Here is a 23,578-nt window from a genome sequence, read left to right on the forward strand (position 1 = left end):
TTAAAGCTATTGCAGAAATACGTGGCTGCAGTGGTAATTAAAGTGAATTGCATTGAACTAGGTGTGTGTAATAGGCTGTGAGGAGAAGAGGAAGCAGCAAAGCAGACTGCCAGGGTGGTGAGGAATCTCCTGAGGATAACTGAGGTCCGAAGAATGGGTGGAATACGGCACGATTTGAAATGCAATTATAGATTATAAGCAGGGAAGGGAAAGTGTAGCAAGAAGAAGGAAGCAGAAAAAAAAAAAAAAGAAACAAGGGGAAAAAAAAGAAAAAATAGAGAACTGTTCCCTCAGCGCACACGGGAGGCACACCCTGGATCAGCACTCCAACGGCTTCTCGGTCACCAGGACTGAACCCGCCACTGCCCAGAGCAGCTCTGAGAGGCCCCTGGCGCAGACTGCCCCAGGGCCTCTCCTCGGCCTCGGCCTCGGCCTCGCCGCCCTTGCCCGCCGCGGCTAGCAGCTGCCGGAGGGCAGAGGCCTGAGGTGGCGGCGGGAAGAACAGAAGGCGCGGGTGGCGTGGACACCTGCGTGGGCCCACCGAAGGGCGCGGCGGGCGGACTACGTTTCCCGGCGTGCCCATGGCGGCCTCAGGGTGGTGCGAGCGGAGGGGAAGGGCGCAGCGGCTGGAGGCATAACATGGGCGCCTGAAGCCGGGGCGGAGGTAAGGAGGGTTGTCCGTTGGGCTGGGGGTGTTGCGGGCCGCGCTCCGTGGGACGAGGCCGGTCCGAGGGGCTGGCTGGGCTGGGCCGGGCCGGACCGGACCGGACCGGGCCGGATCGGGCCTGCCGGAGGGGGAGGGCTGGGGGATCGGGGCGGGGGCCGGGTGCGGCTGGGGCCGGGCGCTCCTCCCCGCTGCCGCCGGGGCTGGTTGCGTATGGCCCGGCGTGGCTCAGCCACTGTCCCGTGCAGTCGGCTGCAGGTGCTGCGACGAGGAAGGCAGAGCTGAGACTGGCCCGCCGGACGGGGCCCGGCAGCTGAGCAGCAGCAGGAGGCGGCGGGCGGTGAAGGGACGGGACGGGGACATGGCGGAGACCGGCTCCGTGCACGCCACCAGGTTCGAGGCGGCCGTGAAGGTGATCCAGAGCCTGCCCAAAAATGGTACGTGCGGCGGGGGGCAGCCGGGGCACCGGCGCGGGGCCTGGGCGCCTTGCTGGTACCTGCGCGGCGGGCGGGGCCCGGGAGCGGCGAGCCCCGTCTCCTGCTTCCTCCGCGGTAGGGGCGGCTGCGCGGCCCTCCCGCCGGGTGGCTCAGGCCAGGGCAGCAGGGCCGCCGGGTGCCTGTCAGCAGGTGGCGGCTTGGAAACCTCGGTCTGAGAGCTGCGCCCGCCTCTCCTGAAGGAACCCCGGCTCTGGGGCTTCGGGTCTCTCGCGAGGAGAGACCTCTGGAGGAGGGGGCTGTCAGCTGCCCGGGGTGCGGTGCGGAGGGCGCAGGAGAAGGGTCTCAGCCTCCCTGAAAGCCTCAAGTTGATTTGACGGGTTCAGAGCTGTTACCGGGAGTGTCCTCTGCTGAAAGAGTTAACGGAAAAGCAAAACAATCAGAATGTCTTTTTGATAAGAGTAATGAAGATAATAATAATAATAAAAGTTGGTTGTTGGGTACGTCATTATTCTGGTGTAAGTAAAAGTGGGTTTGTTGAGGTATGAAGGTAAAGGTCACTGTAAATTTCTCCTAATTAGTAGAACTGAACCTGAAAGTATTTGATTAAATAGACTGGTTATGAATCTTCCCTGCCAGCTGTTACAGTTTTGTATCTACGTCTTCTACCTCTACACAAGTGTGTTCCACAAAGGAAGAAGAGAAAAATGTAGGAAGAAGTTATAGTGGAACTGTTACTGAAAGTGCTATCAAACCCCAAATAATAAAACCACCGTAGAAGGCTGTGGTTTGGGTTTGTTTTGTTGTTAGTTTGTTTTAAAGTTCTGGAGTTTTTCTGTAAGTTTCTGTTTGTAACAGTAAAGTGACTTGCAAGATACTTTGTTTACATGTCCCTTTAAACTGAGTGAAAGGACACTTGCTTCGTGGTACTTATTACTCTCTTTTTATTTTAATTGTGGAGTCTGACCTTAGGAGCAGTAAAGGTTATAGTCCCTTAAACTCAATCTGCAACTTGCTGTTTGTGAAGTAAATAGTGGTGCTGATTCATGGTAGATGAAGTGAAGGCTTCATCTTTGACTTAAATTGTACTGCTGTGACTCAGGCTGTAACAAGCTGCAGGCTATTTTCTCACAGAAAAGCTAAGCTTGTAAAATACTTGTTAATATTCTTGATTACAATTTAATTGTATTTTGAAATGCCTTCACTAGGTTCATTCCAGCCAACGAATGAAATGATGCTCAAGTTCTATAGCTTTTATAAGCAAGCAACCCAAGGACCCTGTAACATTCCACGACCTGGATTTTGGGATCCGATTGGTAGATATAAATGGTAACTTTTCATGAGTTATTGTTTTGTGGTGTTGTTTGTGGGGTTTTTGGTATGAGAGGGGTGTTTGGTGGTGTTTTTTTTGTTGGTTGTTTTTCTTTGGGGGGGGGGGGGGGGAGGTGTTTTGGGTTTCTAGTAATGCTTCGAGTGGAGATATTTAGCAGAGTGGCACTTGGAGAAAGCGTGTAGTGAGTGTATTTCACTCTTAAAGAATGACCACAACCTTTGATGCTTGAATTAATATTCTGTCTTGTGTTACAACTTTCTTGCCTAGATAACTTATAATTTCTCAGAGCTGCAGGTGAGAACAGTCCCTTGGGTTCTGCAGGTGGGCAGGTCTTGCTTGAGCAAGCAGCACCACAGTATTTCTGCATGTTTATCCCATGTTGTAGAATGAAATTGTAGGTGCTCTGCAGAATGAGTGATGTGGATGAGTCTGGAATTCTTCCTTCTCTAGTTTTCTTGTATCATGTGAGCCTGAAATAAGTGTGAGTTCATTGACAGCTAATAATACAGCTTCAAGCTCTTGGGGAGAGGTCTGGTTTGTGTGTCTTTCTGTGGTAGCTCAGTGGTAGGGCTTCCCACTATATTTTCCTTGTGCTGAGAAGACTTTTGATGCACCAGATTGCTGAGATCTGTTTGAAAAGCCACCTGAATGCTTTGCTTATTATATTTTTAGTAAAGACTTATCCTGAAGTACAAGTATCACTGCTGTCTTTATGGTCATGGTTTTCTTGTCTTGGGGTCCGTAAAACGATTCCTTTGACTTCCATCACTCACCCATCCTTCCCACCCCTTTTTCTTCCTTCCTTTCTCCCCCAGGTCAAGTTAAAGGGTCTGTCTTTGCAGAGGACTAGGGCAGTAAGCTTCCTGGAACCTGGCTGGTTGTAGCTGAAACCAGTGAGCCACCAATCTTGGAGTTTTGCTCTAAGTGGGACAAATATTTTGGCAAGAGGGAGGGGGAGTGACAAATCAAGAATCAAGTGCAAGACTGAGTATGGAAATGTTTTATTCCAGCCTCTGTTCTGACATATTCCTTGTGCAATACAGATAAATCGGATTTGAGCTTTCTGTGTTGCAGAGTTGGAGAGCAGATTTTTTAGGTCATAAGTAGCTACTGTGGTAACTGGGGACGATGGCTAAACTGACAACCGTTTGCAAGTGCTGGCTGAAGTGTCTGTGCCTGTTCTTCTTCTGCAGCAGAGAGTCTTAAAAAATTCCAGTTGATCAAAAGGGAAATGTGTGTGTCCTGTATCTGGGCTTGTTAACAGCTTCCCGGGTACAAGATGATAGTTGGTTCAGTCCCCAGGCTGTTCAGTTTGTTACGTCTGTGTTGATGTACCACTGTGTGATTATCCTCACAAATTATATATTTGGACTTAAAAAAGTGAATTGTTGTTGCATTTTACTTGTATCAGAGGAACTTTGGGCATTACATAACTGACCTACTTAAGGCCAGGCCTAAAAAAACCAGTAGGCCCTGGAGATAGTGAAGATGTATGCGGCTTTCTTTCCTAGGGATGCTTGGAGTGCCTTGGGAGACATGTCCAAAGAAGAAGCCATGATAGCCTATGTTGAAGAAATGAAAAAGGTAAGTTTATTAATGAGTGGGAGGGATCTTCTAAAATAAATATTCCAGAAATAAATTGGGGAACATTAGGGGGTTCTAGTTGACTGCTACTGTCAAAGCTCCAAATGAGTTATTCCCTATGTGAACCTTTATGTTTCAGTACTATGCTGTCTGGCCCACAGGGAGAAGAAAACCAGGTAGTTCCTTCCAAAGCTGTAGAATTTTGGTTGTTTTCAGAGAAACACCAGAGCTCTAGCTGATAGGAAGCTTAAATGAAAGAGCTAAAGAAAGGTAAAGGGAGCAGTGGGGAAAACAGTGGGACTTAAAGTACAACAAAAGAGAAGCTGATTTCCTGCAAACTGCCTCAGCTCTCAGAGTTGAGAGGGAGGTAAGTGATCCATACCTTAGAAAGGAAAAAACAACCTTCCAGAAGGACTTCAGGAGCAAGAGTCTCATTGTCATGACTGGAGGCACGAGTATAATCAAATAGGTAATCTTTGATTTTTATTTTTTTTTCAATTATTTTTTCCAAGAAGAACTCAGCAACCTGAATTTTCTGTACTTGTCATGAAATTATTCCTTGTATGTAATAGTTCTAATTATTATATACATGCATATATATGATTGCAACTGAGTAGTTTGGTCTGTCTTTTTTGGAATAGATGTGTAATGCAAACAGTCATAGTTATTAAGCAGGAACTGCAGCATTAGCTGAAGTAAACATTCAGAATTAAAGTAATTGTCTTTTGTTAACTAACTCTTCACTGCAGTCTTTTCACTGAAGCTCTTCTAGGTGGCCTTTCCAGTTTAAAGATTGTTTACTGTCAATCCAGATAAAAGTATCACTGTAATGTATTATTGTAATGAGATTAGCATCAGGGAGAAAATGTAAGTTCTACTCCAAAGACACTTGCTTTTCTCCTGGGCCACTATCTTGACACTGATTTCTTAACATGTCTAATGATTGATACAACAAAAACTTCTACTAGGCATGGAAATGGAGCCTGACTACTGTTCTTCCTGTTTGCAATTTTGGTAATTTAGTTCCTGATGATGTTAATGTAGTTGCTTTAAAATGAGAAATAAACAACTCCAGAAAACACAGCCAAATATTCATCTGGTCAAAAATCCCACTGAATTTTAATAGTTCTGTTTGAATGTGTACTACAAGATTTAGTACTTTATTTTAAATCTCAGGCTCAAAATGCATTAATACTTAAGTAGATAATCTTTTTTTTTGGTGCAGGTCATTGCATTGCATTGATTTGGTCAGGACACTAAAACTTAAGTGAAACTGCAATGTTTGTTGTAAAAAAAGCCTTCTTGGAAGCCTCCTGTGAGGAGGTGTACTCGGTTGACCCTAATAAAGCACAAATATTCTGCCTCTGAACAGATTACATGTAGGGATAGGAGAGTAAATGGCTTCTTCCCTCACTCTGCTTTGAAAGTGGGGAATCTGTTTACCCTGCTGTGGTGCTGTTTCAGCTCTCACACTGGAAATACTAGCTTCAGCTTTTCCAACCCAGTTGATTCTATTTGAAATGTCCATGGAAGTGCATTTCAAATGGGTCCACTGGGTTGTTCTATCAGCACATACTGCACTAATCCTTGTGGTGTTACTGTGGGCGTTCTGCTGTTGCTGTGTAGGTATCAGTGTCTAAGGGGGCAAAACCCCACTTGTATGCTGATACTACAGGACTGTGTTTAAGGGTGTATAAGATTGTTATATTTCCCCCCTGCCCCTCGGGCATGTCCTACCATTTGCACATCATGGTTGGGCTACACATGCTTCAAATGACCCTGTCACAAAATACTTTTTATTGTAAACTTGTTTGTGGGATTTTTTTTGGTTAGTTTTTTCCCTTCATGTGATAGCCTTGAAAATGGCAGCTGTAGAGAAGTTTGTCTAGGTGAGGTTTTGAGGTGCTGGTGGGAGATGACCAAACGTGTCTTGGTCTTAGCTAAGAGCTCAGGTGCATTTTGTTTAAGGTTAATTTAACTTCCAAGTAGCATTTCTGAAATTTTATATTGAAATGCTGTTTAATTGGTTTACATTTCAGATATCTTGGTTTGTTTTATATTAAAAATGAGTGATACCTTGGCATAAAGAAGAGTTAAGACTATATGGTGTTTTTAATTTAAAACAAGAGTCTTCATATATGAATTGTCCGTCATCCAAAGAGAACAGTAATAAGGACTTTCAAATTTTAAGATTGCATATTATGCCTAGTGGCTATATAAGTAAGCAACTGGTTTTGTTTGTGGAAATATTTGCTCTTTTTCTTGCTCACCTAAAAGCTAGCAGTTACAAAACTCTAGCAGAAACTGTGTGGTAAGGCTCTAAGAATTGCTTCAAGATTATACTGAAGTGTGTTTAGACAAAGAGCAGTTATTTGCGGGCATCATGCAAATAACATGTATGAAACAATTTACAGTGCAGACTGTAGAAGTAAATACATAGCAAATACAAGTGTTATTCTAGAATAGGCTTCTTGTTTCTCTCAATGTTACTAAAGTTAAAAAAATAACTAATTAAAATCACAGAACTGCCCTGGCTCTGGTTTGTATCCAGCTCAGTATCTCAGCACAGAGCATTTCTATCTGAAAAATAGGGAATGAATTACATACACTGAATAGATCAGAGAAGTGGCAATGAAACTGCAGATTGATAGGGTTATTGTCTCTTCATATCCTGGATTGGTTTGCAAGTGTTGACTTGTTACCTGCTGACTGTTAGCCTGCCTGGCACTCCTGCTTTGTGAAGTAATGCTGTAGCTTTTGCTTCTTCTGCTTAGTGATATGCTTGGTGCTTTTGAGCAGCATGTTCTGTGGCAACTTGTATCTCCATCTGTTGCTTTCTTGGTGCTCTTCTGGAAGAGGGGGTGTACTGTATTTGCTTCTACAGAGTCTCTTCCTATAGCTATTACCTCTTTAAAAATGATAATAAAAAAATAGAGAATAAAGGAGGAACAAAGCTATTGGCAAAAAGCTTGGTTGGAAGGACCTTAAAATAGAATTGGACAATAATATCATAGAATCATAGAATGTTTTGTGTTGGAAGGTATGCTTTTAAAATAATACTTATTAAATCTCTTCTATTTAATCTACTTTAGATGTAAGATTTTGTATTCCTGTCAGATGATTGAAGGTATTGTTTTTTTTTAACATAAAATAAAGGAATTTTTATTAAAGTACGAGGTCCAAGTGACTTCAAGAGCAGAACTTGGTTCTAGTTTGCTGCTCTTGGTTCTGGTTTGCTCTTCTGTCTTTGTATCATCCCAGTTTTGCTGTATTCTGTTGGCAAATGCATTAGCTCTGCCATCTTCTCTTCACCTAAGAAAAGCTAATATAGCTAGTTCAGATTCATGTATGGTAGATTAATTTTATGTTGTTTTCCTTTAATAAAAAATAAGTAAAGAAAATCAGAATAATGTGGTGAGTGATTCAGTGAAATACTGTACAATGACCAGCAGTTTCTAACATCAGTTGAAATGAATGAATCATGAAATTCTGTTTCATATGTTTCATAAGATGCTTCATATTTTGGACTTGTGCAGATTCTTGAGAGTATGCCAATGACGGACAAGGTTGAAGAATTACTACAAGTAATAGGCCCATTCTATGAAATAGTAGAAGATAAAAAGAACAGAGGATCTGACCTAACCTCAGGTTCGGACAAATAACTTCCTTTATACTACTAATAATCACAACTCCAGATTTTTGGGGGCTTGTTTTCTGGAAATGATTTTAAAGCTAAACGTTGCATCTTTCTGTTCATTCTCTTTACCATATGGCAGTTCGAATGGAGAAAGTCTCTAAGTATTTGGAAGGTAGGAATAATAAACTATGTGTAAGTCCATCTCTTCCATCATTTTGGTGCTGTAGTAACTTCCTGCTAACACCCGTAACTTCTGGGCTTGCCACCTCACTAGGCTGGATTTTATTTCACTTTTGTGGTACAAACCCCAGGTAGACCCAGGAAGCTGCGTTTTTAGGCCTTGTCTACAGACTCTTTAAGCTGCTGAAGGGAAGCCTCTTCCCTCTAAAAAAGGAGAGTATTTAAAACAGCTCCTGCAGTCAAATCTAGTTTCTGCTTTTCCATTAGTAAAGGAACAATTAATGTGTACTGCTACATCCTGATGTAGCTGTGGAGTATCAGATCACATGTAGAGTTGGTAATCCAGGTCTGCCATCTGATCTAAAATCTAAAGAAATCCACAATTGAAATCCATGGTTTTGTATGTATTTGAGAAACCATTATTAAAGAATACAAGATTGGTTTGTGAAGTTAAGTATTCTGAGGCTCAAATTCATGAAGTGGGTATCTATTTAAACATTTTAAATCTCTGACAAGTGGCAAACCCAGTGGTGTCATAGCTGCATAAAAATCAGTGTGGTGATTTTTATGTAGCAATACCATTGTGAGAACGTTTTGGTAATAGTTATTATGTGACAGATAATATGTTCATAAGGTTGTAATATAAGGCTTACAGTTGTTTAAATCTGGCGTAAAATTACAGTTAAAAGTTGAAATGCAACAGGGTAAAACTTGAAAAGGTCTTTAAAAAATGAATCATTGCGCAAATTAATTGGTTTGAGGTGCTTTAGTAGTAGGAGTCAACTGGTTAAATTGCCTTTTGGATGTGGCATGCACCCTACCTTAAAGGAGCTAAGTTTGTAGCAAGTCTCAGAGAAACAGAAATAGTTTTTCATTGTTTTTGAGGAAAGATAATGGTAGAAGTTTTTAAATGGCCATTTTGAAAGCTCTGTGACTTTTCCTCAACTAAAATTGTGTGTGCTTCATATCTGGGATTTAATGAGCTTGCCTGACAGCTGGATTGACAGGCAAGATTGTAAGAGTATCAGTAGATTCAAGTCAGTGATCTGTGTAATACAGATCCACCTGAACTTGGTGTCTATGGCACCATGCCAAAAGCTACTTTTTAAAGTGACTTATTTAGGCAAACAGTGAATCACAGAAGTTAAAGAATACCTGTATCAATAACATACTGTTTTTTAAAGAGGCAGCTTAGCCATAAGGCGGTGTTAAGTAAAACAGAATAGCAAATTGCAGCTATTTCTTGTCCTGTCAGTGTTGAAATAAATCTGGTTATATGTCATCATTCATACAGTTTAAAGCTGCAACATCTAATTAGGCTGCAATGAATTAAGACAGAATTTTCACGAAGTCTATTGTATGTTATGACTTTACCATTGCAGTTAAGACTTTGAAACCCTTTCTTCAGGGCTCTGGCCACTTCTCCAAGTAAAAGTGAAGCTGAAAATAATTATTGTTGTTTACAGTACAAGTCTCAAACTAGTTCACAGAAGTAAGGAAGCATGAGTACCTTCAATCTTCCAAATTCATGCTAAAGAATAGAACCAGTGTGCCCAAGTCTGCATTGAGATGGTGTAGGCACTGACAGCAACGCTGTTAAAAATTTGAGACATTGTTATGTTGGAGTTGCATTAGTTTCTCCAGTCTTGTTTGTTCCATCGTCTCTACTCTCTGTAGGTTCTGTTGTGGAAGGTGGTTTTTTTTCATGGGCAGGCAATTGGTATGTTCTGAAAACTGGGACCCTTCTCTTGTGTCTCTCACTTCATACTGTACTGCCCCACCTTCTGGCCCATTCTGGTTTGAGTTCACCTTCTGTTCTTCTTCTGTCAGATTTTAATCTGTATGAAGATTGTTAATTAAGAATTGCATGCTATTTCCTCAGAATCGACAGCATTCTTGAATTGGTTGAAAGGATTGTATGGAAGTTTAGTGTGCCTCAGCTGTGACTGGTGTATTATCTCTAGCAGATTGGCCTCAACAGAAAAGTGTAGCCTTTCAAAATTGAATTTCTGCTCCTCGTGGTTTCATTGAAAATGTCTAATACAAACCATTGAACTACTGTCTTCCTGGATCAATAGAGCTTGTGGCTTTCCTTAATAAAGAACACTTAAGCCTGACATGCCAGCATTAAAATGACTTGTAACATCTACAAGATAACTAGGACAAACTTGCCAGATCCATGGGTTACAAATATCCAGACTTGGGTGTGTTGGTAAAGAAAGGAAACTAGAGAATTCCCTCCAATAGGCTCAGCAAATCTGAGGGGTACTTCAAAACTGTATATCCTTGGTAGTGTTTTGAAGGCTCAGTGTTTTGGTAGTGTTTTGCAGCTGTGTGAGAAGCTTAGGTTCTCTGGAAAATTCAGTCAGTAGTCTCTTGCTGACAGGTATGAGGTACTGCTTTACAGAGAAAATTACTGAGAAATTATTTTCAGGTACATGAAATCCTAGACATCAAAGAAGAAAGTGGGCTTTTAACTGACATAGTGCTGCAGAAGAGAATAGACAATACTTGCAGTTTTGCAGAAGGACCCTTTTGTTTGCAGCTGCTGGAAGAGTAAGTTGGAGGGATGCTTTAAAAGTGCAACCTTTTAACTTCTTGCATTTGCTAATAAATTTGTAAAAATTCTCCTGTCAAAGCCAGTGCTGAAAAGACAAAGAAGCTTCAAAATGCCATTGCTCAGGGAACTGGAAATGTTCAAGCCTTTTTGTTATGTTATACCTGAAGGAGCCAAAGGTGGGCTAGAATTGTCACCTTACTGATCTGATACTGGGTGAAAAACATCAAGAGTTTCAGAGCCAGCTTGTCCTTCTGAATGTTTTGTGGATGTTTTCTTCTTACTGAATGTGAGTAAATCCAAAGCAGAACAAGAAAATCCCTCCATGGCAGGCCTACCCTGAGTTACCTCAGCAACTAAGCAAAGTATCTGGAAATTGTTCACAAGTTCTTCAGTAGAATTTTTGTGTGTACTCCTTCTGCTTTGTGACAAGGCATTTAATCTGTTTTAAAATCCTGCTAAATAAAGATGACCCTTTGCCTTTATGTTGAGTAGTAGTATTCTTTGTAAGCCTTTGTGAGGATTATGTTGCTTCCAGTAATGATAAGTTATGCACTGCAGAGGCTGTGGAAAGTTTCGGCATTATAATAGTCTTAAACTTTGTCATCTTAATGAGTGCTTTTTCTCTTGAAAACTTCACTCCCAGCTGTCTTGCAGTTGCACAAGATGAAGCCCTGTTGGAGCAAGGTGACTCACTGCTGCATAGGCAGACTTTGGGCAGCACTGATGGTGGTGTAGCATTGTTGCTGTTAGGAGCCCATAGGGGACACTGCTTAAGTAGCAGCGTGTGTAAATGGCAGAAGTTGGCCTGACTCACAGGCAGATACAGCTATTTAGAAACTTGCTCAGTGCCGTCCTGCATTGGATATGGGAGCTAGGTTTAAAAGTGGATACTCACTGAGGCTTGTGTGCTTTTAAAACAAACAAATACATGTAAACACTTGTATTTCAAAGGCAGCAGTTAGTACAGGACATAGGTCAGCTTGGAGGAGGGAATTGCACTTAAAGAACAGAGTCCCTTTTTTTCATTACTTTCAAGGCAGAAACACTTCCCTTACTCTTAAAATACAATATATTTTCTAACTCTACTTCTGTAGATTACATATGATTAGTTTGTCTTTTCAAATAGTTTTATTTTCTCAAAGGACTTTTCCAGTTACTTTCAACATTTTTGCTTTGTAAAGGAGCAGTTGGTGGCACGCTTTTCCTGCTTATTTGTGGGCCTCTTCTGTGAAACATCCTCTGTTTTGTAAACTCATTTTTACACTTCTGTCCGACTTCAAAGATACTGGCTAAGCTGTTTTCCTTCATTTTCCTCCTTTCCTCACTAGGATTTTTAAGGAACTCAATGGCTGTGAATCTTCTTAATGCTTTGTAATAAGGGGGAAAAGGCCTAAAATCCTTGCTAGTCTGAAATTGCTGCGCTTCAGTAGGGTATGTTAAATGGGTGGCAGCACCACAGCGAGGAGGTGCATCAAGGCAGGGCAAGCATGGGGCAGGAGGAACCAGTGGGTGGGAGAGGTTTTTAAAAGCCTGTCCTTTAAACAACTTCTTCTCTTCTAGTTTCCAATGATTATCTGTAATCTTGACTATAGCTGTTCGCTTGTGTTCAGGGAGGGTACTGTGAAACTTGCTATACAAAATCTTTCTGTTAATATCTCAGTCGTTTAATATCTTACCTTCAGAAGCATCTAGAACATTATCTGCAGCATTGGCTGCAGGATGGGATTATTATAGGATTAAGGGCTGGGCCAGCAAGTGCCCAAGTCAGTGGAAAGTCTCAAGGAGATACGGATCAGTGTCTCAACAAGCTGTGGCTTGTCCTGTTGCAGTATGTATCTGCTTCAGGCTTTCCAGCTCAAATCTGAGTTTATTTTGTGACTTGACTTCACACTGATGGTTTTATGTCAGGGCTCTCTAACAATGTTGGAAAATTAGGGCAGAGCATCAGCGTAGCTCAAGCCTGAGGATATCAACAGCTCTTCTGTCATACAGAGTAGTAGAGAATATATCACCACAGGGTGAGCAGCAGAGTATCCCAATGTGAAAATGTAAGATAAAAAATTGTTTTTTTTTTAAAGTGGTGGGAGCTAAGAGAAGCTTTCTTCCATGAAAAGCAAAGCAAAGCCTGTCTTTATTCTTTATTCTTTTTCATGCTGGATTGAGTCAACAGTAACAGCTTTTGTGCATAATTGGTCTTTGGACCTGGATTTTCTTTTTTTCCTCCAACCAGACAACAATTTCGTGCAAAAGGGAGAATAATTTGTCAAAAGCTCTTCAGGTTTTGAGAATCTAGCAATGTACCCACTTGCTATAAAATGTTGATGTCTTATCTTTTAGAGGTCTCACTTGTGTCAGATCTTGTGATGAGAGAACTGAAATCCAGATTTCTTGCACCTCTGTTCTACAAAGGCAAACTGCAAAGAAGCAGGAGACGGAGGTATGGGAGGCTGGGGAAGAACAGATGTAGGCAGTCATATCTAGATTGCTCTCAGAAAAGTTCCCAGTGGGCATGCGCTGGTGTTTCATGCGTAACTTTTTTGCAGCAAAACTAATTACTCATAGCCTCTAAGATGCATGGGAAAACCATCTGTGTTAAGCACACACACTGTTCAGCCATCTATGTTATCAATGAGACTGGGCATTGTAAATGGCTGTTCATCTGGTAGGCTTGGAGCAGGTGGCAAGAGAGTATGATCTCTGTGTTATTTTCTGTTTGGCTTGGGTTGTTGGGTTTTTTCTTGTGCAGGGCAAAACAAGTTTTGATTCAGGCAGCAATATTATAGACCAGAGTTTCTGGAAGATGAGTGACTCAGCAGTATGGGGTTTTGTTGCTTGCAAGCATAATTCAATTTTCTTTATAGGGTTCTGAGTTCACTGTATTCATGTTTGGTATTTTCTGGGACAAAACTCAAGAGTGTAATGCTCCTTTACTTGTCATGCAAAGTGTAAGTTCCAGCTGCTGACTGTATCTCTTCCACACACAAGAGAGCTTAGCAAGTCCTGTTCATGCTCCCAGAGAGAAGTAGGGCCAGACACAGGGACATCCTGAATCCTGGAATGATCTTGCTATTCTTGCAAGTTACTATAAATATCAAAGCAGCAGCTATTCTTACTGTTTGTTCTCACTTGGGATTGTTGGCAAAGGTGCTGACAGGAAGTTTGCATAGCCTGGATCCATTGATCTTGCTGTGCATGCACCACATAAGTGAGCTGCCTGTGCTTGGTGGCCTTGCACTCTGGATATCCAGTGGCCATCAAGGAGCTACCTGCCAGTTCTGGGAATGCCTGCAGGGCAGCTGCTGTTCTCCTGGGCTGCTTTGTCAGGAACTCACAGGCAGAAGGCTCAGGAGTATCAGGGAGGAGGAAAATGCATCTAAGTCAACCCAAAAACTTGGTACCCTTATTTGAATGGGACATATTCTGAAAATTCAAGAGAATGGGTACTGTTGGTATGGATGGAGATGTGAAACTCCGTACCTACTGAGAAGTGTAAAGGTCCAGGATGACCAGTAAGCCTAAATACCATACTTGCAGTTTAATATAAATGTCTGAGGAGCTGCTATTGTCTCTGTGTGTTCTTATCCACAAACTATTGTTTTGATGCTTATAAATGGTAAATAAAGACATGAATATTGTTGATTAAACTGTTTTATAAACCAGTGGCATGTCTTAGACTGTAACAGCTTGAGAAGCACATAACCAAAGAGGAATGATGGCAAAACAAGGCTGCAGTCTTTTGGAGTATAATAAAAGAAAAACAAAAAGGAGAAGAGACTTCTTTTTGTCTTGTAGTAAAGGTTAGGAAGACTAAACAAAAAGAAAGGAAAACTGTATAGAGGAAGATCTGGCTGCCATAATCTATGTGCTTAGGGAATACATTCTTCAGGAAGCTTAATGCTTTATGAGCTTAAAAGTGATAAAACAGTGGTAGTTAAATTAAGGAATTTTATATTTTTCTGTCTTTTATTTTTAACAGAGCCTTCTAAAAGCTCTTTTTATTTGTGATGGAAGCTTGTTTCAGTAGTGTAGAACAGATGTTACAGAGCAGGCTGGGCCCCTGGAAATTTTCTTTGTAGTGTGCTATATTAAAAAGAATGGAAGGAAATGAGAGTATAGAAACTCTTGTTCTTCTAGCTGAAGAGCTCATTGCTCCCAGATGCTTGCATGTACCCCTCCTTTCTCATTGCAGTCACTCCATGCAGTGGACTTCTTGCAGTATTTTGGTACATCAGTTTCAAAAAGGAGGTGGAGATTTGTAGCCAAGTGTATTGGAAATGGTAGAACATGGTTGCATAAACTTGGAATTGAAGGAGGGAGCCTACTTGGATCAATAACAAGCATGAGACATTATGTTATGATGGCAGGAAAAGAATCCCAGTCACCTGATTATCAAAACAATTCTGCACAGCATATAGGCCTCTGAGACTCAGCATAAAAATTTTGACAAAGCTTGAGTCTGCTTATGGTATGTTACAAAAGCACATAATTTTTAAGTGATGAAGGCATACACAGCTAGTTAAATGTTTTATGATCTGGTTTGCCTGCTTTTGTAGACTGTCTTGGCATCACTGGTACTCAAAAAGAGTGTAAGGCACTGTAGGACTTGTGTGAGGGTACTGTAGTGTGCTGAGCCAACCATCAGTACAGCTCCAGCAGTGCATGCTAATTTTGTATTAGAATTATGTACCTCAGAAAACCAAAAATACAAGGCATTTGAGAAAAGCCTGCTAGGCCAGGTTTAGTTTGTAAAATGACCCTTAAGCTGGGGCAGATCCACAGAGGTATTTAAGCGCCCAACTCCCATGTGGGTAGCAAAACTTGCCTTGAAATATGTGAGGAGTTAAAAAATACATGGTTTTGAGAAACTTGGCCCATTATAAAGGTCACTGAGAAGAATGGTAGTGCTGCCTTTAAGTATATTTAGAATTAAGTATATTTAGAATTACTCTAAGGAAATCTCTTAATAGAGCTGACACAAGAAAAGAAACACTTGGTAAAAGCTCATAAAGAGGCTGTGTGTCTCTTCTTCACATCCTTTCCAGCTCACCGTATTCTTTTGTTAAATCCTTCTTCCTTCTGTTTGCACATTGTTACTATTACACAGCTCTTACTGTATAGCATTAAAAAGCCCCCCAACAATTCAAGCTTTTATGGAATTTAACTCCTGGGATGACTATAGCGCAGTACAGCTTTAATGTAGAAACGTGTCACATATCTCCCAGTTGAGTGTTGTAGGCAGTGATATGAAAATAAGATGAATTCTGTAGTATCTAAGCCAGGGCAACAGAAAAAGCTAACATTTGCCAGCATTGGATGTGGGTAAACAAAAAGAGTAAAGGGGGGGAGGATTAACACAAAGTAAATAAGTTTTAAAAGCTTGCTTGCCTTACATCATGTATGTTACAAGAGACATTCCACAGGGAGTAGCATTAACCTACAACAGGGACTGTAGACTTACTACTAGCTGGCTCTGTTTAGTCTTTAACCCTGTCACACCCAGTATTGGCTATCACTGCTGGTTTGTTAGCAGATGCTGATGTTTGTTAGAGGATAGAAGCAAGCTGTGTATTTACCATGTAGTAAAAGCCCTGATGAGGACAGCAGTGTATAGGTTCTGGGAAAAGTACGTAATTAAGTGTCGTATTTCAAGCAGCCAAGAGTCTACAATGCTGTGTTCTTCAGTCTCTGCATCAAAGTGATGCCTCTTTACAGTCTTTAGGAGCACTGTTGCTGAGAACGACTTTGTGGAAGAAATATGGTCCTGATGGATTTCAGTTCTCTGGGTGTCCCATGGCATGATAGTGTGTATCTGTCACGCTTGGTACTTTCTCTCAGTTCTCCCTCTTTGTTTAAATATATGTGATGTATCACTTGGAAGTTTCCCCAACTGAATAAACCTCCTTAGTGAATTTAAGTGGGGAGAGAACATGCTAAAATATTCAAAGACCTTTCCTACAAAAAGAAAAAATGTGAATCTTAAAAAAAAAAGCTTATGGTATAGCTGGGACTTTTTACCGTATTGTTGGTAGGGTGAGGAGGTTTGCAGTTTTAATTCACCTTCTGTCACAGCTAAATGTTCCTCCTAGTCTTGTCTTTCCTGTTTACTCCCACGACTGGGTAGGACACAAAGGGTGATGGGTGCCTTAATGTGCCAAGGGAGCTATGTCTGCGCTTAAGAGCTCACCCTGTGAGGACTTAACTGCTACCTTATCCTCCTTACATTGCTGGTTCTCAGAAAAACATCTTGAGGGCTGGGTTTCACAATAAATGAGACATGAGAAATAAACTGGGAATATGTTGGTGTTTTTCTTTTGTGAAACAAATTACCTTGCAAAATAGAAGTGTTCTTCAGTGAGGAGAAAATGTGTGGTTGCTTATATTCCTGCTTGTGAGACAGACCATAGCTTTTGCAGTTCTCTTTTTACAATAAAGAATCATATTTTAAATCTTCAGATGAAAGTTGGATTAAATCAATATAAAACACTGATGCAGAGTGCTCACAGACCCCTTACCTTGCAATAAAACTAAAGTGAACAGGATATTCAACATATTATTCCTGTACAAGAAATTAAGGGGGTTTTTTTTGCTTGTGGGTTTTTCTTAAAAAAAACACTATGGGTAAGATTTGAAGCTAGAGGAATATGGGAATCTTCCTTGCAAGATTAAAGCAGAAACCCCTTAGCTCTAAATTATCATGCAGCAAAGAAAGTGTCAGAGCTGGTTTGGCAACTGCAGTGTAATTATTATTTTGCTGTTTAAGTTAAACCTAAATATAAGAATGAATCTTGCAAGGTTCTGACAAGGAATGTAGAAATTATGCAAATGGAATGCTGTGGTGACAGTTGAAACAGTCAGAATTCAGCCTTGGAGTCAACATGTAAACTGTGTGTCTTGCAGAAACTGTCCTCTCTGTACTTTAATCACTCTGTCCTAACCTAGGAGGCTTAAATGATCATCAGGATGTACTTAAGCATATTTTTTTTACAGGAGGTGGTAGGATTGTCCCTTAAATTGTTCATGTTTTTTAAGAATCTTTATCTTGCAGTTCTTTGTACAGTCAGAATGAATTGTGTGTGATCCTCAGAGCAATCAAAGAAGTGAAAACCAAGGATTTAGCAATTTGTCCATTTCAAGATTTGGGGTTTGTTTTAAATTTGCATGTAATTTGACATGCAAAGAAATGCTCAGTAATTTCATCATCTTTTTCACTGAAATCAGAGAATTTATTTCCGTATGCCCTTTGCTAGATAAAGATCTGTATAAACGTGAGACTTCTTCCCACCTTTTGTGTCTGCTTGTATTGCTGCAGGAGAAGATGCATTGGATATTGTGTTTACCTCTCCAGAGTCCTGTGTGCTCACATAATTGAATATAACGTTTCAGAATTTTCCTTTGAATGAAGAACATTTTTGAAGCATTTCAGCCCGAAAGGGAACTTCTATAAAACCACTGACTTCTGGGTTTAAAAGAACATGGCCACATGGGTCCTAGATAAAATGTTGTTGCAGCCATGCTATAAGTTTGGGAAATAATCTTGGTCTGAGACTCAGTAGTTAGAGTGTCTGTCTCCCGCCAGCAGGCTTCCTCAGTATCATTGAGAATGTGTTCACCAGTGGTCAGGCACTCTGTGTTGGACCACAAAAGCAAAACATTAAATCAATTAGGGAAGAGCTTACAGAAATGAAGCGGGCATTATTTGGTACATCTTCTAATATGGAAATACTTGTGTAGAACTGATTAATAGCCTGAGGGTGGGGTGGGTTGTATGTTTCTTTTAAAAAACATATTTTTTTCCCTCTTTGATTTTTTTCTTAGACCTTAGTAATGTCATGAATTCCACTCCAAATATAAAGGCTGTGAATGGAAAAGCTGAAAGTAGTGATAGTGGAGCAGAATCAGAAGAAGAAGGGCTTCGTGAAGAGGAAGAAAAGGAGATGCAGCTAAATGGAAAGGGTATGTTTTCTGCACTTAGACCATTGTTTCTTCTGAAGTTATGCTTTGCCACCTAAGTGGCAGAAAATCCCGAATGATCATGAACGCTTTACTTGTTCAGGAGAATTAGAGGCAAACACATGCAGATGTATGTGTGAAAAAATGGCAGTGTCTCAACCTGAATTAGTACAGAATTAGTAAAGATCTGTGAGCTATGCCATACAATTTTTGACTCGGCTAAAAAGTCTTGTCAATAGGTTAGCTTAAAGTCTATACCCTGTACTTTTTGATGCCAGTGCTGTTTGTGAGAGCTGTGAATTGATACATGGACTGTAACAGTAGAATTGAAAATCACTGTTTTTTCTTCAGAAGAAATAAAACAGAACTTTCAGAGATTCATTTAGGGGGTCCATAAAGAGTTTCGAGGAAAACCAACATCAAGTGAAAACCAAATGAAATGATATATTTAGAATTCTGTTCAGGTTTTTACCTCCAAGGGCATGAGGATTATTATTTAATTTATCAGAGAGACCTACTTGGGATTTGCGTTCATTTGTTTTAAATATCATCTGCTCTTTGTGCAAGTTAAACTTGATATTTACACTTTTTGCAAGAACAGAACAATCCCTGCAAATGCAAATCTGTTTTGTTCTGCAGATACGTTGTACTTAGTCCATCAGAGTTAGCTACTTGAAGAAATATTTTGAGTATTGCGGGCATAGCGTTCTCTTTGCAAGGTTTTCTTGTTCTTTTACAGACTATAAGAATGTGAAACCAGAATCAGCAGATGCTAAGGATTTCGAAGGTGGTGTTACTAATGGCAATTACAAGGACAGCCTTATCACAGATATGCAGAATGGCATCCAGACCAAATCTGCCCTGAATGGCTTGAAGCCAGAAGAAGAAATAAAGAAAACTGAGCCAAGCTTAGAAATAGTAAACAGCACCCACCAAGGTATTGTCCCTGGAAGACTATGTTTTCATTTGCACATATTTTTCATGGAAAAGGATTCTTTTCTTGAAAGCTTAATCCTGGGATTCAGAGACCATCAATGTTGCCTTTCAGTTGTAGAAACACGAAGAAAGAATACTTGAGAAAAAAAAACACCCAAGTCTGTAAGGCTTTCTTTTAGGATCTCCTGCAGAAAGAGAGATGAATTCAGAGACGGGCTCAAACCCGCAGAAATACAGTTGCTTTCTTTTGAAATCATTATATTATCAATGCAAGTACCTGCCTTTGAAAGTTAATCTGTAGTAAAATGAGAAGCACTAATATCTTACTTGTCATTCTCAAAGGTTGAACACATCATACATGTCAGTTTGTTGAAACTGATGTCTTAAATGTAACATTTTAAAGCTAACTGATAGTTTCAGGCAAAACTGCTTTATACTGACCTTAGGAAGGAGAGTAAATCAGCAAGGTAAAATTATCAGCCTATAAGGCACAAGTGCCAGTGTGAGGTATAGTTTTCCAATTAGTAAAACTTTTATATAATTCCTATGTTAATATAACCACTTTATTCAGAATCTAACTTTAACATGACAGTTGTAGATAAACAGCGCATGAGTTGAAGCTCACCTAGGCATTTTAATTTACTGCTTTCCTCTTTGCCAGGCTTGGCTCACATTTACAAAGCATGTGTTAGTATGTCCTTTCTGTACAGGTGCAAATGAAGAGAGTAATGAAGAGATCTCAGCAACTCAGCACTTAACCAGTGATTCAGACAGTGAAGTTTATTGTGACTCGATGGAGCAACTTGGACTAGAAGAGGTAGGGGCTTAGTATTCCTAGGTGTAGTTTTGAGAGTGGTGTGATTATGTTTAAACAGGTTCCTATCTATCAGGTGAACCTGGACATGCAGAGGTGAATGAGGTAACTCATATATACCTTTCTCCTGCTTGGACTATTGTTTTTCGTTTTTTTTGTCATCAATCTTTTACAAGTTGGTTACTACTGATCTAAAAGCTGTGCTGTCTTTTCCCTCAGAGAATTTATGTGAGGAGAAAATACAACAAACCAACAGTACAAAGAAACTAAAGGCTGTGTGCACAAATGAATTTAGGGTCTCATAATATATGCAGGGACCAGAATCCAGCTATCTCTGAGAAGTAGTGTCTTTGTAACAATGAGCTTTTTACATGCTCTTTTTCTGGCCTGATGAATCCTGTATCTGTTTCAAAGAATAAATAAGGAGTAAGACTTAGCAAGTGGCCTCTAGGCCAGTGCCTGAAAGTGGCCTAGGTCTAGAGAAGTGGGAGATGACAGTGATTTCTGGGTTCTCTTGTTCTCTCTTCAGCCATAATGTACATCTCCAACTTTCATATGAGAGGTGGGTACCAACTGTGCTGGCTTACTTTTGACTGAATTTGTGCTCCTGCTCATTGTATTAACTGCAGTCTTAGTTGACTTTACTTGCCTGGACCTTCTTCAGAGGTCCAGTTTAAGCGTGGACTCTGTAGTCAAACCCCTAGTTTCCTGATTCTGGGGATGAATATATGAGTGATGCGTGGGTTTGGAAAGACCAGTAAGCAGACTGATACTGCATCATTCTGTTGTCCGGCTGTTCCCTGAGGATCTAGAAAATTCCTTTTAGCAAATCAAAATTTTACCCAGTAGTGAATCATGTTGGGAAAGCTGATTTGGTAGAAGTGCTGCAAGCTCTCTGATCTGGGTGATTTCCTAATCATCCTGTGTATCGTTCAAGCTTGTTTGAGATTCTTTAATTGAAGTGGACAGATAATCTGTCAGAATTTCCCAACCTGTGTGAGAAAATTTCTGGTTTTGAACAAAATAACAAATGTTCAGGTATGTGTAAATAAATATACAAGTAGAATACAGATGGATTAATTCAAACTAGAAGAGGTTCATTTAAAGAATTAACTAGAGCTTTTTACTGGAAAAGCTGTAGTAAGCACTCTGACCTTCAGTTCTGATGATCCAGTTTTTATGAACTGCTGTCTGACAAACAGGACTTTGCAGTAGTTTCCATTTATTTGCCCCTTCTTTTGGTCATTCTGGCTTTTTCATGGAGTTATTCGTCAGCTATCTGAGGTTCCCATTCTGCTTAAGCGTATACTTGTGCAAGTGCTTGTGCTTGTGCTGAACAAAGGGTTGCTTGAGCCACCTTAAGGCAGTCCTGTTGCAGAACATGTAATCATGACCTGATCAACGCATATTTCATCCATTTTTAATATCTTCCTACAGTAGCACTGATTTTAAGTGAGACGTTGATGAATTCTGTGCCTTCCTTTTGTTTGGTGAGAGGCACAGGGTGGAGCCAAGCTGTTTTGAACATGTTGATCATAAGCAACGTGATCTGTCTGCTGTGGGTGTAAACACTGCCTACTCAGGGTTCTTAACAGCACGTGACTTTTAACCATGTGGCTCAGGAATCCAAGTTGGGATGCCACTTCTCTGTCTAGGAAGCAAAGCCAGTTTTAAAAGGGGAAACTGAGCATTTTTAGATCTTAATGTTCAATTTCACTGATTAATGAGTATTACTGTATCTTGGAAATATCTTTAACTCCAAGTGGTATCAATGTTTTTGATCATACTTGCCTCAAATACCTTTTCAATCTGAAGAGGACATTTAGACAATAGTAAGCACAGTCTACTGCCTCTGTTAAAAAAAAAAAAGTGTGAATTTTGGGTGGACTATTTCCTTAGAGATGATGCTTCTTCCTTTTTGTTGGTTACCTGGCACATTTTACAGAATCTAATGACTTGCTAATGTTAATTTGTAGCCCTTGGAGACCATCACATCAGCTAAAGGATCTTTAAAGCATTCATCCCATTTCTTGGATGTAGATCACAGTCTTCCGTTAGAAAATACAGATTTTCCAAAGCGCGCTTGCATGACTTATGAGAATCATCAGCCTGGAAATACTGTAGAAGGAGCAGCTCAAGAGCAAGGTGAAGTCAAGTGTGGAGGAGAAGATGGCAAAGCCAGTAATGGGGGCCCTCACAAGGAGAAGAAGGGTGGAGATAAAGCAGATTTCTACAGTGTCAGAAGAGGGAGAGGTACTGTGCACACTGCTTTTGTGTTCCCACTCGCCTGACTGCTGTAAGTTACTGGTGTCTGAGAAGCACTTGTCAGCATTGTCCATTGCTATGTAGTGCTTCTGTCCTTCACAGTAAAAATAGATAACAAAATCCTAATTACAGTGGGTAGCAATCAGTTTTATCTTCAGAGTATTTATTTCATTCATAGTAAGTATTACAAAAGGATTTTCTTGTGCTATGGAGGTCTTGTATATAATCATATTGGGTTCTTCTGTTTTGTCTTCCCTTAAATTCCAGCTGCTGTTAATGGCACCTGTCTTTGTAGAAACATAATCTTTAAAACTTGTCTGTGCATGAGAAGAGTTTCTTTATAAGTTGCATATTTATTTTTAAATGCATGTGCATTTATACCTCTTGATTTGAAAATATAGACAGGTATTTGTTTCTTATTTGAAATCATGGAACATCTTGGATAGGTATCAATGACATACTGTTTTCTGTATAATTGGGATGTTAGCCACACCTTTGAGTGATTCTGATACCATCTATTATGATATTTAAAACTTAATGATTCTTAGTGACATAACAGTCCAGATGTTCAATTTATGTTGGGCCTCTGCTCTTTTTAATGACATAATACTTCTAATACTGTTACCTGGGAGCAGTACCATATTCCAGTAGTATGATCTGTAAAGCCAAAGATAAAGTTGTACTAAAAAAAAAGGCCAGAAAGTATTTTATTATATATAACATGCCTTTTTGTATGGCGCTTATATGTAATCAGATGCAAAAAATGAAAATCCAAATATAACACTTATGTTGAGAACTATGAAGAACATATTATAGTTTAGCCATCTTCCTTTCTCTTTTTTTGTTGTTTTACTTACGTTTGATGTGTGCCTACTAGACCTATGTAATTTAAAGGAGTATTGTAGGATTTAAACAATCATCTTTTCTCATCACTCTATTCTGGTGGTGTTTTCCAGCTGGAGGCTGTGCCAAGCTTAAAACACACCTCCCTTTGATAATGAGACAGATTTTACTTCCTTTTCACTAGGGCAGAATTTATTGCTGAACTTGACTGGATGTGAATTAGTAATTTTTTGCTAAATGTTTATGCAGTTCCAGGACCAGAACGATACTGTCACACTGAGGCTGTAGGGAAACCCCTCAGATGATGGTGCAGTGACCTCCTGGTGCTTTTGAACTGTCTGAACACAGCCTGTAATTAAGGGCGCTACACTCAGCTCG

At 40.3% G+C, this 23,578-nt stretch overlaps 1 protein-coding gene across 2 annotated transcripts in view; it reads left to right on the plus strand.

The window, feature by feature from the left end:
• The first annotated feature begins 844 nt into the window (after positions 1-844).
• Positions 845-23,578, plus strand: part of ACBD5 (acyl-CoA binding domain containing 5) — a 29,792-nt gene continuing 7,058 nt past the window's right edge. Inside the window, exons 1-9 of one of the 2 annotated variants that reach the window (XM_057432666.1) lie at positions 845-1,101; positions 2,307-2,427; positions 3,943-4,015; positions 7,552-7,663; positions 7,792-7,824; positions 18,208-18,345; positions 19,082-19,279; positions 19,989-20,095; positions 22,069-22,345. In XM_057432666.1, coding sequence (XP_057288649.1) covers positions 1,026-1,101; positions 2,307-2,427; positions 3,943-4,015; positions 7,552-7,663; positions 7,792-7,824; positions 18,208-18,345; positions 19,082-19,279; positions 19,989-20,095; positions 22,069-22,345 — 1,135 coding nt within the window. In that variant the 5' untranslated portion in view covers positions 845-1,025. The remainder of the gene's footprint in view (positions 1,102-2,306; positions 2,428-3,942; positions 4,016-7,551; positions 7,664-7,791; positions 7,825-18,207; positions 18,346-19,081; positions 19,280-19,988; positions 20,096-22,068; positions 22,346-23,578) is intronic. The other variant, XM_057432667.1, reaches the window with a different exon arrangement.

Source organism: Pezoporus wallicus, unplaced genomic scaffold (assembly GCF_028554395.1).
Source record: "Pezoporus wallicus isolate ANWC-B61680 ecotype Strahan unplaced genomic scaffold, APGP_CSIRO_Pwel_v1 scaffold_2584, whole genome shotgun sequence".
NCBI lineage: Eukaryota > Metazoa > Chordata > Aves > Psittaciformes > Psittacidae > Pezoporus > Pezoporus wallicus.